The sequence below is a fragment of the Puma concolor genome, chromosome C1 (assembly GCF_028749965.1).
Source record: "Puma concolor isolate L17-30 chromosome C1, mPumCon1.1.hap2, whole genome shotgun sequence".
NCBI lineage: Eukaryota > Metazoa > Chordata > Mammalia > Carnivora > Felidae > Puma > Puma concolor.
The window spans coordinates 204,269,556-204,285,130 of NC_141674.1; the positions used below are offsets into that span (position 1 = coordinate 204,269,556).

General features: G+C 48.0%; 1 protein-coding gene and 1 long non-coding RNA gene across 3 annotated transcripts in view; one reads left to right on the plus strand and one right to left on the minus strand.

The window, feature by feature from the left end:
* TTLL4 (tubulin tyrosine ligase like 4) overlaps nucleotides 1-12,876 on the plus strand; it is a 37,902-nt gene extending 25,026 nt beyond the window's left edge. Inside the window, exons 5-19 of one of the 2 annotated variants that reach the window (XM_086719655.1) lie at nucleotides 1,965-2,086; nucleotides 2,522-2,632; nucleotides 2,991-3,067; nucleotides 3,766-3,957; nucleotides 4,051-4,133; nucleotides 4,358-4,486; nucleotides 6,174-6,296; nucleotides 6,596-6,694; nucleotides 7,016-7,150; nucleotides 7,575-7,712; nucleotides 9,124-9,226; nucleotides 9,899-10,109; nucleotides 10,250-10,320; nucleotides 10,724-10,809; nucleotides 11,286-12,876. In XM_086719655.1, the coding sequence (XP_086575781.1) occupies nucleotides 1,965-2,086; nucleotides 2,522-2,632; nucleotides 2,991-3,067; nucleotides 3,766-3,957; nucleotides 4,051-4,133; nucleotides 4,358-4,486; nucleotides 6,174-6,296; nucleotides 6,596-6,694; nucleotides 7,016-7,150; nucleotides 7,575-7,712; nucleotides 9,124-9,226; nucleotides 9,899-10,109; nucleotides 10,250-10,320; nucleotides 10,724-10,809; nucleotides 11,286-11,544 (1,939 nt within the window). In that variant the 3' untranslated portion in view covers nucleotides 11,545-12,876. Of the gene's footprint in view, nucleotides 1-1,964; nucleotides 2,087-2,521; nucleotides 2,633-2,990; nucleotides 3,068-3,765; nucleotides 3,958-4,050; nucleotides 4,134-4,357; nucleotides 4,487-6,173; nucleotides 6,297-6,595; nucleotides 6,695-7,015; nucleotides 7,151-7,574; nucleotides 7,713-8,537; nucleotides 8,587-9,123; nucleotides 9,227-9,898; nucleotides 10,110-10,249; nucleotides 10,321-10,723; nucleotides 10,810-11,285 lie in introns of those variants that run through there. The other variant, XM_086719656.1, reaches the window with a different exon arrangement.
* LOC147578678 (uncharacterized) lies at nucleotides 10,104-12,495 on the minus strand. The gene is made up of 2 exons (XR_015255562.1): nucleotides 12,378-12,495; nucleotides 10,104-10,549 (listed from the first exon to the last, which is right to left on the minus strand). It is a non-coding gene; the product is annotated as an uncharacterized LOC147578678 (long non-coding RNA).
* Nucleotides 12,877-15,575: the final 2,699 nt, after the last annotated feature.

Genomic DNA, 15,575 nt, shown 5'->3' on the forward strand with positions numbered 1-15,575 from the left:
GCCCTCTTGAGGAGGCAGCTAACAAAGATTTTCTACCTTTTTTTTTTTTAATTCAACTTTTGATTTGGGGACAATTATAGATGCACATGCAGTTGTAAGAAATAATACAGAGAGATCCCCTGAACTCTTTACTCAGTTTTCCCCAGTGGTAATATTTGGCAAAGCTAGTACCATAGAGTACAATCAAGATATTAACCTTAGTGAAGATACAAGTATTTCCATCACTGCAGAAATCCCTCTTGTTGCCCTAATAGCCAAACCTCCCTCCCTCCTGTGCCTGTTTCCTCCTTAATGCTTGGCAACCACTAATTTGTTCTATAACTTTTCACAAGTTGATTTCATCTTGATTTCATCAAGAGTATCATAAAAATAAGATGATTGCCATATGTAACTTTTTGGGATGGGCTTTTTTTTTTTTTTTAACTCCGCATATTCTCTGCAGATTTATCCAGGTTGTTGCATGCATCAAGGTTGTTCATTCCTTTTTATTGCTGAGTAGTGTTCCATGGTGAGGATATGCCACAGTACATTTACCTGTTGAAGGATATTTATACTTGGGTCATTTCCAGTTTGGGCTGTTGGGAATAAAGCTGCTGTAAACCATCACATACATATATTTTTTAAATTATTTATTTTAAAAACGTTTATTTGTTGGGGCACCTGGGTTTTCAACAATCCTAAATTCTGATACTCAGTAAATTCAAAGCCTTTCAAGTAGACTGTTTTGGAAATGGGGAATTAAGAGTTGAGTTCAGTGACATTATTTCCTTGAGAATTAGTATTTAACGTGACCCAATAACATTCTTTAAAAATTCTTGATTTAAAACACTGAAGTGTTTTACATATAGTGCCGATTTCTGGTGTGCTGTAAAATAACAGGTAGAATGGCTGTTTAGAATCTAAAGATTAATCTTAAATAGTAATGTTTGTGGATCATACCAACTCAGCAGAGAGAGTAATAACTATTTTTTCCACCCCCAATGCTATTTAAAGAAATGGTCTGCGTGTGTCAGCTTGTACCCAATACATAGTTGAGGTGTTCATTTATTTGAGATCCCTTGAGATAGCCTTGGCTATCTTGGCTAGCCACTGTTGGAACAACAGTAGGGACTCAATAGCCCACTGCCCCAGATTCCCAGACCTGTGTTACCATACTGTTACATAAAAATCTGATACCACAAATCATTTCCAAAATGGAGAAAAGCATTAATTATCTGTGTATCTTCAGATTTAACCTACATATAAAATGTGCTAGAGGTATCACTCTTTTCTTTCTTTCACTTTTTTTTTCCTTTTTCTTTTTAAAACTCTGTTCCTCTTAGGTCTTATCTGCTCTTCCTCCTTTTTAATTATTCTTATCAATTTTTTTCTCTCTTCTTTGTCTCTGTGTAGCATATTCCTCTTGCACGCACCCAGACCCATTACCTACTTGCAGAGCCACTCTTTTCAGGGGCTTCCCCTGCCTGTGACCTGTCACTAGAAATTTTGGAGCTGAATCACAGAAGGACGTATTGGAAAATTTGGTCTTTAGGTGACATTTAATAGTGTAGCTTATGGGTTAGCCCTAGCGCTTAATGGATTACTATTTGCAAAATAATTACTGAGCACTTGTCTTTGTAGAATCACAATTTAAAAGACAGCATCCCCAGGGCTCCTGGGTGGCTCAGTTGGTTAAGCATCTGACTCTTGATTTTGGCTCAGGTCATGATCTCACAGTTGGTGAGATCGAGACCTGCATTGGGCTGCATGCCTCAAGCACAGAGTCTGCTTGGGATTCCCTCTCTCTCTCTCTCTCTCTCTCTCTCTCTCTCTCTGCCCCTCCCTCCTCTGCGTGTGCACTCTCTCACCTTCTCAAAATTAATAAACTTAAAAACAGCACCCCGAAAGAAAGTATATGTCATAGTAACAGCACTCCACGGTTGTGGACTTCCCTTTCTCTACCATGTGTCTGTTTTTCATCCTAGGAGCTGTGCAGAGATTCTGACCAAACCCCTTTCCAATGAGAAAGTTGTCCGACCAGCTCTCATCTACAGTCTCTTTCCCAATGTGCCCCCTACCATCTATTTTGGAACCCGGGATGAGAGAGGTAAACATGGCCAAGTGGCTAAGTCCATAAGTACCCCCAGGAGAAGGATGCTAGCAAAGTTAGGAGGAGGTGGCAATAAGGTAGCAAGGGTTTTCCAGAGTGGCTTTTTTTGGCGCTCGGTACCTCACCTGGTTCACCAGTCTGAAATGGGGAACTTTTCCTTGTCTGTCCTGAGCTGACCCTTGTCAGCCCCATAATCTCATGCCCCATTCTTGCCCTCTAGCCTTGTTTCTTCTCCCTTGCAACCTCCCTCCTTTCTGTGTTCCTCAACCCTGTGCAGCCCCCCTTACTCCACAAAGGACTTCTCCTTTGAAACTTTGGCCTGGAACAATACTTAGTGGCTTGTCTACCTAGGTGAAGTTGAGCAACAGTGCCACCTTTTTCCTCTTCTCATCCTGACTTGTGCTCTTCTTCACCCCCATCCCTTTTCCCCAGTGGAGAAACTTCCCTGGGAACAGAGGAAGCTGCTCCGGTGGAAGATGAGCACAGTGACCCCCAACATTGTCAAGCAGACCATTGGACGGTCCCACTTCAAAATCAGCAAAAGTGAGTCACCTGCCTTAATGCAAGCCTGTTCTTTGCCCCAACAGATGGTCTTAGGTAGGAGGAGAGCCCTAGTTACCCCCTGATATGTGGGGACCCTGTCCTGAAGTTTCCAACTTCAGAGGAAGACCTAGCTCTGAACTCCTTCTGGGCTGGAGCCTGTTCCTCAAAATTAGAAGACAAGGAGCCGTTGTTCTATTCCTGACCCCAGAGCCTCGTGTAGGACAGCTCCATGGCGACTCTCAGAAAACTGGGTCTGGGAGCTGTGCCCAGGCCCAGTGGTATTTCTGGGGCCTCTGAGCCTCTCCATCCCAAGGACTGAGCTGCTAACAGAACTGACTCCCTGATGTGCCCTCTGTAGGAAACGATGACTGGCTGGGCTGCTGGGGTCATCACATGAAGTCTCCTAGTTTCCGATCCATTCGGGAGCATCAGAAGGTAGGGGTCCTTTCTGGGGAACAGGCGGGAGGAGGTCAGTGTTGGGAACAAGGAAAGAGGGGGGTGGCCGTGGAGAAGCCAGGAAGGTGTCTAGAGGAGCAGAGGCAGTGCTGGAGGAGGGTGCGGTGGGACCCTTGCAGACCGCGCACCGCTAGCGGTGCAGGGGAGGTGTCCCGGGCAGTTGCAGACTGCCCGAGACACTTTTCCCTCTAATGTGTCTGGAGGTGCAGCACCTGTTTCCATTGATCATGTTTCTCCTGTAACTGCTGCGCGTCACCTCCACTCCCCCAAGCTGAATATGCATAAAGAGGGTGCTGGTCTAATGTTGAAACAAAGGAGTCCCTTGTGCCCAGACTTAATGAAGGCCATGTGCTTTCCTGTCTTTGTCCTACAGGCTGTCATGGCAAAAGACTTAAAACACCTTTTTCTTTGCACTTATCTGACTTAATCACTATTGTACGGCTGTTCGTGAACTATCCACTCCTTGAGAGCACTACATTTTGGTGTGTTTTGTGTGTGCTTTCGTCATCTTTTGGTACTTATGTAACTGAGTACTTACCATTAGATGGTGATGGTAAGATGGATCAAGGGCTCACGCTGTCATTTAAGGAAATTGGAACGGTACCATGAGTCTTGCTCTCTTCTTCGTGGCCTCACCAGGGCCATCCCCCTTTTCTCACCCTTTGTCCCTTCTGTAGCTAAACCACTTCCCAGGTTCATTCCAGATTGGGCGAAAGGACCGACTGTGGCGGAACCTGTCTCGCATGCAGAGCCGCTTTGGCAAGAAGGAGTTCAGCTTCTTCCCCCAGTCCTTCATCCTGCCTCAGGATGCCAAGCTCCTGCGCAAAGCTTGGGAGAGCAGCAGCCGCCAAAAGTGGATTGTTAAGCCGGTGAGTGGATCACAGTGGGTGGTAGGAAAAAATGGGGAACAGTGGTGTATTGGGCCAGGAGCACATCTCGTCTCCTTTCCACTTGATTTCTAGCCAGCGTCAGCTCGAGGCATCGGCATCCAGGTCATTCACAAGTGGAGTCAGCTCCCCAAGCGAAGGCCTCTCCTGGTGCAGAGGTGAGCCTGTCTCTAGCTCACATCTGGCTCCCCATTCTCCCATCTCCTCAACCTGGAGATTCCCTGTTTATAGTGTTCTTCTCTCCTGTGTCCTCCCAGCCAAAGACCTCCTTCACCAAATGTTTTAAGGTCTTTATCCCAGGGACTGTTCGCTGGCTTTTGCCATTTTATCCTGAGCCCTGTCTCATTGGTCATGTCCCTGAAGCTGGCCTTTCCTTGTGTAGGTATCTACACAAACCCTACCTCATCAGCGGCAGCAAGTTTGATCTGCGAATCTATGTTTACGTCACCTCCTACGATCCTCTGCGGATTTACCTCTTTTCAGATGGACTCGTCCGCTTCGCCAGTTGCAAGTATGTGGTAGTGGTGAGGCCGCATCCTGACTCCTCTGGGGGGTTTGTTTTCCTGAAAGAGAGGAAAAACTGGAGGATGCTGAGCAGGAAAAACACACTTTGGTAGTTTGGGTTAACAAGAGAGAAGGAGGAGGGTATTTGGAAAACCCAGTCTTCTTTTCCTTCCTTGTGTCTCCTTTTACATGGAACGCTTCATTTCTTTTTTTTCTTTTTTCTTTTTTTTTTTTAATTTTAATGTTTATTTTCAAGAGAGGGAGGGAGAGAGACAGAGCATGAGCAGGGGAGGGGCAGGCAGAGAGAGGGGACACAGAATCTGAAGCAGGCTCCAGGCTCCGAGCGGTCAGCACAGAGCCCAACGTGGGGCTTGAACTCACAAACTGTGAGATCACGACCTGAGCTAAAGTCAGATGCTTTACCGACGGAGCCACCCAGGCTCCCCATGGAATGCTTCATTTCTGACACTTCTGGTCATGAAATGCATTGGGGCTTTTTCTAAACCACATGAGGCAGTTCTCTGAGACACTGGCTGGGTACCTGCAATTTAACTCTTGCCACTGTCCAGCCCCCAGAGCATCCAGTCCCCAGAGCATCCAGTCCTCCAGGTTGGGGCTCATTCTCACAAGGTTGCCTCTTCCTCCTGCTTCAGACGCCAGTCATAAGTCCATGTGCCACCTATGCATCTGACAACCGGTCTGCTATTAGTCAGAGGTTCCTGGGACCCCCTTCTCAGGTTCCATTAATTTGCCAGAGAAGCTTACCATAAAAGGAGATGGTAAAGTTTGATTATAGATTAATATCCAGACAAAGCAAGGTGTCAGAGGAGACAAGGCACAGAGCTTCCCTGCCTCTCTGGATACCAATCTCCTAGCACGCCCCACGTGCTTACCCACCCAGAACCTGAACCCCTTACTTTTAGAATTTTTATGGAGGCTTCATCACATACACATCAGTTCTGTTTTTAGCCTTTCAGATCATCAGTTCTGTTTTTAGCCTTTCTCCCTCTTAAGAGAATGGGGGGCGGGGTCGAAGATTTCAAGCTTTGGTCTGTCTGGTGATCAGACCCTATCCAGGAACCCACCCAAAGTCGCCTCATTAGAACAAAAGACCCTTTTGTCGCCTAGGAAATTACAAGGGTTTCAGGAGCTATGTGTCAGGAACTGGGGTCAAAGACCATATATGAGAACAAAAGATGCTTCTAGTGCTCTTATTACTGAGGAATTCTTAAGGGTTTTGGTAGCTCTGTGCCAGGAACCAGGGGCAGGGACACAGAGGTCAGTTTCTTATAAATCGTATTGTCACTTGGGGACTAGGAAATGAGAAAGTTCTCTACCTCATTGAATGTGGGTTGGGTCTTTCTGCAGGACCAAGGTGGGGATGAAGGAGAGGAGTCCCACATCCCTTGCCCTATACTTCTCTTCCACTTGGCTGTTCATCTGTATCCCTTGTCATCTCCTTTTATAAGAAACTAGTCAACATAAGTAAAAGTTTTCCTGAGTTTTGTGAGCTGCTCATGATAAAAGAGCTGTGGTATTTTAGAAACCTTACTGGCAGATATACTTCTCAGACTCTTGTGCATCTGAAAAGATCTGTCCACTTGTCCTTTACCTCCTCAGGATTTGGGAAATGTTTGGACCCTTGTCTGCTTGCCATCTCTCTATCTTACCTCTGCCTTTTTCCTCACTCCCAGGTATTCCCCTTCCATGAAGAGCCTTGGCAACAAGTTCATGCACCTGACCAACTACAGCGTCAATAAGAAGAATGCCGAGTACCAGGCCAATGCAGATGAAACGGCCTGCCAGGGCCACAAATGGTACCCAGGCTGGGCCCCCATGAAGTGGAGGCCTAGAGGGGCACAAGGTTCTAGCCTTTGGGGAGGTTCAAGGGGATGGTGAGCGGAGTATTGATGTAAAGCCCAAAGGTTACTTAAACACTGGGCAGTTCAGAATTGGTCTGTTTGCATCTACGCTCCTTTCTTTCTTAATTGAAAACCTCAAAAGAAGAGATGTGGAGAAAACACCTTTGGACCTCTTACTCCTTTTCCTTTCTCTTTCCTTGATCACTCATTCATCGAATATAACCCCAAATACTACCCCCGTCCCACCCTTGCAGGGCACTAAAGGCCTTATGGAACTATCTGAGCCAGAAGGGAATCAATAGCGATGCCATCTGGGAGAAGATAAAGGATGTTGTTGTCAAAACCATCATCTCGTGAGTCACACTGCCACCCTGGGTGCAAGGCCTGCCACTGGATCCCCTTTTCTTATGGGCCTCCACGCTGCTGTGTCCTAGACATTGACCACGCTGTGTGTCAGTTTCTGAGGACGGGCAGTAGGAGGGAGTGGATAGAGTTCTGCTCTTCTACTGAACTTCCTCTCCAGAAGCTGGCTCTGGATCAGAGGCGTCTCTTGGGAGCTGCTTTTCCTGGGTTACTTCTGTTCTCCCATCTCTGGGCAACTCCCCTGGCAGGGCGGCCTGTGTAGGGCCCTCTGGGAAGAGCTGGGCTGAATACTTGGTCTTCTCTGTGACCAGGTCAGAACCCTATGTGACCAGCCTGCTGAAGATGTACGTGCGGCGGCCCTATAGCTGCCACGAGCTCTTTGGTTTTGACATCATGCTGGATGAGAACCTCAAGCCCTGGGTCCTAGAGGTCAACATTTCCCCAAGGTAAGTGGGATTCTCAGGGCCCTGAGTAGAACTCTTCCTGTAGCTCTGTGATCCTCTACCCCTTTGCCCCCCATGCCTTGCTGACTTTGGGAAGACCTCTCCTTCACTAGAATTTGTGTTTTCCCTTCATGGTCTGTTTTTCTCATTCACTCATTCTTTGCCATTATCTCAAGAGTCTTTGAGGATGGAGAGAGATTGTTAAAAGTTACTCTTTTCAACTTGATCCCTACTGCATGCTTTTGCCCTAGCGGATGAAGGTCATGGCCAGGAACCCCCCCTGAGTGAGGTTATTCACTATCTGTGGGGCAAGAAGTCCCCCATGATGATGCACATGAGTTGGGGAGGCAGTGAGTAAATGGGGCTAGCCCTAACTTGGGTGCATAACCAGAAACAGTTTTACTGCTCTTTGTACCCTTTCCCAAAGCCTCCACTCCAACTCTCCATTGGACATCAGCATCAAAGGCCAGATGATCCGTGACCTTCTGAACCTGGCAGGCTTTGTTCTGCCCAACACAGAGGATATGGTTTCCAGCTCCAGCAGCTCTAGCAGCTCCAGCACCAGGTCAGCCTCCCTGCTTGGCTGTGGCTTGCCTGGCAGCATGAACAGCCCCATGGTGACTGTGGGAAGGGATGATGTCTGGGCGCCCCCTCCTGATGGTCTCCTTTGCGACTCAGTCTGCCCCCACAGTCTATCCACACACCTTTCCCACGTCAGTGCCCCTCAAAAGCATGTCTGGTTATCTTGTTCCCAGCTCAGGAATCTCCAACAGGGTGTGGGGAATCAGCTTTGAACTTCTCACAGGCACATTGGAGGCCACAGCCTCCTTTTCCCAGGTGCCCCTCCCTCTACTCCTCCCCCTGGCTCCTGTGCTCTGACAAATCAATCGGTCATAGGACCTCAAAGTTGGAAGGATCCTTAAGGATCAGTGAATTGAGTCTCCCCCCTGCAATGTATATGGCTTCTCTCTGTCCTCCCATAGTATCCCCTCCTCCGCTCATTGGGATTCTTCCTCCTGAAGTTCCCCTCAGTCAGACCTCCCTGTTGTGACCTCACCCATCCATGAGAGCCTAGCTGAAGACAGAATCTTCATGAAGCCAGCCCTACATGGGCTTTCTCCACCATAGCCCCACACCACTTGGAACCACTCTTGAGGAAAGGGAGCTAGTATTTAGTTGGTACCTGCTGTGTGTAAGGAGAATCCTGTAACTTATCTCCACAACAACCCCATGAGGTTGATATTAAGTATCCTCAGTTTACAGATGAGGAAACTGAAAATCACTGGGGTTAAGTAGCCCACCCGTGGTTATTCAGCTACAAAGTGTAGAGCTGGGATTCCAATCCTGATTTGCTAGGAACAAAACTTGCTTTCCCCACCATGCCTTGCAGACTCCTGTTTGGCTCTGTGCTGTGGTTGTCATTTGACACCTGCCGTCTTGTGAGTATTTTGGAGGCTATCTTTGTGTCTCTCAGCAGTAATCATAGTAATGTGGATGAGGAAACTGTGGTTCAGGGAGGTCATGTGATTTGCCCAGGATAACACAGCCAGTAGGGCTGAGCTGGGTACTTAGGAAGTGTCCACCAAATGAAACTGAAGTATCCAACAATTATTTGAGGGGGGGGGGGGTCCTCTTTTTTTTTTTTTTAACTACTGAAATGCAACCTAATGAGGTACCTTATACTCTTTCAGTTTTCCATGGTAATTGATCTTTGGATGCCCAGACAGGGCATTGTGGTGTGATCTATTCAAGTAACAAATATTCCTCTAAACTTCTTTGTCTTCTCTTGAGAAGGGTGTGACTCCATCCAACAAACCACTTAACCTTGGTGCCCTAGTGAGTCCCCTGACCCTGACCAAGAGTATCTTCCTTCTCCAGTTAAGCTAAGGGTCCTGGGATGGACCCTCTCTCCTCATGTCTTCAGGATGTGAAGCTGCTGACCTTACCGTTTGCTTCTTTTCCATCCATTGCCTTAGCCTGCCCAGCTCCCCCAGGGACAAATGTCGAATGACCCCAGAACATTTCACTGCACAGAAGATGAAGAAAGCCTATTATCTGACCCAGAAAATTCCTGATCAGGTAGGAGATTACACACACACACACACACACACACACACACACACACACACACACCGAGTGCCAACAGAAACTTTCCTCAGTCAAATATTTGGGACCTTAAGGCGACCGGTTTTCCCTTTCCCTAGGACAGGGTTTCCTAACCCTGGTCCATGATCCCTTGGTGTGCAGAGATCTGCTGGTGTATGTGTCGTTCCAGGAGAGAGTTGATGGCCTCTATCACATGGTCAAGAACCACTGCTCTTAGCAAAATGCTATACTAGCCATCCCTTGTTGTCAGAGCCATAGATCCTTTGGGTTTCTTTCCTTGAGGTGCATTGAGCCCCTAGGAGGGTTGATATCTTCTCAGCAGATGAGGGAGCCAAATATGACAGTAGCAGACAAAAGGCTGCTACCAAATCAGAGTTGTTGGATTCTGCTCCTGACTCCAGCCAGCAAACCTCTTAAAGAGGCTCCCCTACCTGGACCAGTGGCATCTTCCCCAGACAGCAAAGCTCAGTAGGCTTGGGAATAGACGAGTTCCAGAGATGACCCACTAGTCGGCCTTGGTGCTGCCTTGGGAGTCCTGGAGCCTAGGACCTCAGAACTGTGCTCACTGTCCCCAGCTTCTGGATTCTCTGCCTCCAGCTCACACTCTCTGTCACGCCCTCTTCCTCTCTGTTCTTTGGGCCTTAGGACTTTTATGCGTCTGTGCTGGATGTCCTGACACCAGATGATGTTCGGATTCTGGTTGAGATGGAAGATGAGTTTTCTCGCCGCGGTCAATTTGAACGAATTTTTCCTTCTCGAATCTCCTCTCGCTATCTCCGCTTTTTTGAGCAGCCACGATATTTCAACATTCTCACCACCCAGTGGGAACAGAAGTACCATGGCAACAAGCTCAAAGGTGATGTGTCCTCCCTACCCACAGGAGGCCATGTTTAGTGAGTGATTAAATCTCAGTAGACCAAGAAATGGGCCTCCCTGGCAAGAATTGACCAGTTGAATCCACCCTCTTAAGTCCCACCCCTGCTAATCTTGTCCTAGGAGTAGATCTGCTTCGGAGTTGGTGCTACAAAGGGTTCCACACAGGAGTTGTCTCTGATTCTGCTCCAATGGTGAGTGACACCGTTGCGGGGGAGGGGACAAATTCAGTCAGTCCCTCACTCCACCTGAAGAGTGCAGCGAGAGTTGGATGGAGATCCAGACCTTCACACTTCTCCCCTAGGCCTTGTCTCTGTGTCTCATGACTCTTCCCTTCCAAGGGAGTAATGGCCTCCGGGACTCCCTGGATGCCTTTCTTTCAAGGGCCAAGAGTGCTTTGTAGCGTCAACTTCTTGCCTGAATCTGGAAAGAACAGAGATTTTTGTCCCAGATGGGCCCATGCTTGAATGGTAGGGAAGAGGAGAGCCCCATGGTCACTCAGTGCTCCATAGAGCTGGGAAAGAGTCCCAAGACCCCAAACACTCCCTCCTGACTTCTGCCTAGCCCTTTTGACCTCACTGCTTCCTTTGCTTTTAGTGGTCTCTCCCAACATCACTTCTGACTGTCCCAAAGGGTGATGTGGCGCTCAGTGCTTTCAACAAATCAGAGACTGGCAAGCTGGGGTGAGTGCTGTCTGAGCAAGGGAATGGTGTTGGATGTGAGTTCAAGGAGTTTTCTTCTTCCTCCCTTCCCAGATTATGAGAAGATCAGCATTCTCCAACTGGGGGTTGGTGGGATATGCAGCCACATATGGGATATGCGTATCACAATGGGCAGCCAGTGTCCTCTGCCTGGTGACTCCCCTTCTGCCCAGCAAAGCTGAGCTGGAGCATGGGGTTACTTGCAGACACAGCCCCTCTTAGCCGTGCTCACTAGTTGTGGGCTCCTTGAGCCTTCCTTCTCTCACACATTCGTGTTTGCACCAAGCTCTCTAGCCTTCAGATAAAGAAGGTGTATTTTACGGTTATTTATGTCTTCGTATAATCATGGTCTGTAGCGCCATAGTGTTGTGAATGTCTGGTCCAGACTCTAAAGACAAATCGTAGGCTGAAGTCTCAGCCACATAGCCATCTCTTTCTTTTCCCACCCGCTTCTTCAGAAAACACAGCTTCTCTGAGGGAAGCATACCACTCTCTGAAGATGGGACCATGCCCAAGCCCAAGAAGACCCAAGCTGGCCATTCTTCTCTTTCCAGAAAACCCAGTTCTTCCAGGGACAGTGAGGATACCAGCAAAGAGCCCAGCCTCTCCACCCAGATGTTGCCTCTGATCAAGTACTCTGGGCAGACTTTGAGACTCTCTGCTTCCCCCACCTCCCAGTCAACCGGTGACTCACTCCTGGCTGCTGTGAGCCCATGACTGGCCTCTCTCCATTAGCCCCTGCCTAGGAGCACCGGTGTTAGCTACCTCATGGGAATTGGCTGGCTGGCCAGCCAGCCTGAGCCCCGGCCCCTTCCTCAAAGTATTTTTTTGAAGTGGTTGAATTGCAGAGATGGGTATCTGAAGGGCTGGAGGGGTGGTGGGAATGGGGAGAAGGTGAGGAAGGTTCACTGGCTGGTACCTCATATCCCAGCAGAGAAGCCACTGATGGCCACTCAGCCTTATAAAGCAGGGTTTGGTTTCTAACTTCAGAGAGCCACGTGTGGTTTGTGTGAGGCCTTGGTGCTGTGAATGAGTTACAGCTCTGGAGGAAAAAACACATCGAACATATTTGGGCCTGAAGTCCTTTGCCTGTAATTGAGGAGGTCCCTCCGAAGGTCCTTATCTCTTCAGGTCTCCCCACCACCCTCTTCCCCACACTGTGCCCCGAGGAGCCACTTTGAGAAACCTTCTGACCTCCTCAGTAGACAAGCAGGGAGAGGCCATACATGATGAACCCATTTCCTGTCATCCTAGTCTTTAGGGGCTTCATATTTCCTTTCATATACCCACCAGCCAATAGCCCTGAGTCTGTTCTGACTTCACATCACTACCTGTTCAACCTTCTAGACTTCTTTCTCATGAATGTTAGCTCTTCGCTATCTGTGAGGTGAGAGGTCTTGAGCTTTGTGAATTTCCTGTGGCCCCAGTGAAGGAGCCCAGGTAATCCCAGTTGCTGTTGTCTGTGTCTACACATCAAAAGACACAACCCAGGGGCAGGGCGGAAGGAGCTGCGATTTCCCCACAACACACAGGAAGTTGTGGGTTCTTACCTCCTTCACTGATTAGCGGGGTCTAGCTCACAGACCACCAGGCGAGCAGAGTCTGGGGGCATGGCCAGTGGGTTGCAGGAGCAGTCACCATTGTAGAATGGCCTTCTAGTCAGACCGCTGATGAAACTCTTGTACTCTTCACTGAATCTACCTCCCTCCCCGAGACTCCGTAAATTAGCGAGTGTTCAATAAACGTTGACTGAGCGAACTGTGAGTACAAAGAACACAAACACCTGAACCAGAAGTTCTCCTCTCTGTGCTGGGGCCCAGTGATGCCCAGGGGAAGCACCCGGTGGGATAGTGGATCAGAAAGGTGGTTTTCACTTGAACTATGGTTTCTCCTCAACTCAACCCAGCACTTGCTGGTAGCTGCTCACTCCTTCCTGGGCCCTGTGGTCTCTTCACTTCAGTTGTCTAGCAGCTGTGCCCAACATGAATCCACCTGGCCCCAGGCTCTTTGCCTTTATTCTCTCTGAATTTCATAAAGATGATTACCCTGCTTCGTGGCTTCTGGAGTTCTAAGTGGTGAGTTGGGATGGAGCCATGGAAAAGTCACTGAGAGGCCTGACTGGGTTCAAGGCCATGCAGTAGATGGCTGCGCTGGTCAGTCTGAAGGCCATGTTGACAATTGTGAAGAAAGCTTTGTGACAAAGTCCTGAGATATTACCTGCTGCTCAGTAGCAAGGACTTCAAAGGCAGGCCCAGCAGGAGAGGCCCTGGCGGTCCTTAAATCTGTTCTGATAGAATTGAAGCCAGCTCTGTCCTGTGCCACCTTAGTGTGGTACTCCACTGCATTGTCAAAACCTTGTGATGAGGGCAGTCAGCAGCCTTCCTAAGAAAACTGGCCACCTGCGTAAGTACTTTTGTGGTCGCTGGTCTGGTGCAAGGGCTTGGCTGTGGAGGCCTGGCTGAGCTGGTTCATTCTTTGGAAACTAGCTTCAGTTCTGTGGCCTGCCAGCTGAGAATCCCCAGAAGGCATAACCAGTGCACTGACATCCCTGTAACTGGAGAGGGGACCAGCATTGCAGCATCATGGGATAAGGAGTGGGAGGGGAGCTTACTAAGTTAAATAGGTAATGAAAATAAGTGTCCGTAATAGTTTAAAACGTGTTTATGCATACATTATTTTTTTTTAATGTTTTTACTTTTGAGGGAGAGAGAGAAAGCATGAGTGGGGGAGAGGCCAAGAGAGAGGGAGACACAGAATCTGAAGCCGGCTCCCGGCTCTGAGCTGTCAGCACGGAGCCCAATGCAGAGCTCCAACTCATGAACAGTAAGATCATGACCGAACCAAAGTCGGATGCTTAACTGACTGAGCCACACAGGCACCCTTATACATACATTATTTTTAGTTTCCATCCTATTACAATCTCTGAAGGTGTGGTGTTTTGCCACATGGGACAAAGGAATGGGGATTATAATCCCCCTTCACCCTTGAGAGAAAAAAATCTTGCTTAAGCATTCAGCATACATGTTTAGCAATGAACACCTGTGTTAAGGCATTCAGCTCAATAAGGACTTGGGGAGAAGTAAGGTTTGTTGAAAGCTTAAATCTGGAGGTGTAGGATAAATGTCAGAACATGTCTGCTGTTTTTTTTAAATTGATAACAGTCCCTGTTTGGAGACGGAATGGAATGTTCCGGAGTCAAGAAATGAAGTACAAGATATTTCTGATCAGTGGAGTAGGGATTTGGGGTGGGGGCACAGAAGGTAGTCACTATTCCTGTTTACTTCAGATTCACTCAGGATTGATCAGAAACTGATTTAGAATGAATACCAATGAAGAATAGTGGTGTGATAGGAAGAGAGCATGCACCTTGTAATCTGACCTTGGGTTCTTTTTTTTTTTTTTTTTTTCCTTTATTTTTGAGAGGGAGCACGAGCAGGGGAGGGGCAGAGAGAGAATACCAAGCAGGCTATGCACTGTCAGCACGGAGCCCATTGCAGGGCTCAAACTCATGAACTGTGAGATCATGACCTGAGCTGAAATTGAGTTGGACACTTAACCGACTGAGCTATCCAGGCACCCCTGACGTTGGGTTCTAATTTCAGTTCTGCTGTGTGACCTTGGGCATGTCATCTAACTTTTTAAAGTCAGGGTTTTTTTAATAATTTTTTTAATGTTTATTTTTTTTACATTTATTTTTGAGAGAGGGAGCACAAGTGGGGGAGGGGCAGAGAGGGAGACAGAATCCTAAGCAGGCTCCAGGCTCTGATCTGTCAGCACAGAGCCCAATGCGGGGCTCGAACCCACAAACCGTGAGATCATGACCTGAGCCGAAGCCAGATGCTTCACTTCAGCCCACTTCAGATTCTGTGTCTCCCTCCCTCTGCCCCTCCCCACTCACGTACTGTCTCTCAAAAATAAACATTAGAAAATAAATAATATGAAAATAATACCTACATTAAGCATTACAAATATGTGAAGTTTTCAGTCCTATCCCAAGAGAAACAAATTAAAAAGGGACAGCAAAGGGTGCCTGGGTGGCTCAGTTGGTTAAGCGTCCATCTCTTGATCTCAGCTCAGGTCTTGATCTCAGCATCATGAGTTCAAAGCCCCACGTTGGGCTTTGCCCTGGGCATGAAGCCTATTTTTAGAAAGAGCAAGGGAGCAATGGGGACCTGGTGGGTGGAAAGGGGGAGGAGCAGGGTACAGAGAGTAGGAGACCTTGAACTGGAGCCAAAGAGCAGGTGCACCAACCCAACAGCTGTGCCAAGAGACTGTTGTTACAGGTGCGTTCTTCTGCTTTTATGCTATTTACTTGTTGATGGTGATTGTCCCTGTCATGATAGCCTAACAACACACTCAGTTGCCCTCTGGGGCCATCCAGCACTGGGCCAGTGGAGGCAGGGGATAATCTGGCACATGGTATTGCCATGCCCCTCTCAGCTGAATTAGTTGTACAACGAAGGTGGTCACCACAGACAACTGGGGGACCTCCCCTCCTTGTTTCCTTTAGAATTGTCCTTTAAGAGTTTTAAGATTTAGCTGTGTACTTACTGGGTGAATCCCCCAACTGCTTTGAGACTTAGAAACATTGGCAGTTTCAGAGATGTATAGCTGAGGGACCTCCATTTCATGCCACTTGTGATTCTGATCCAGCCTCTCAAGCCTTGGCCTTTTAGACAACCCTCTCCACCATAGAGTTTGCACCTTCATTAATGTCCAGGGATCAACAGATGCTCTTTTTAAAAAAT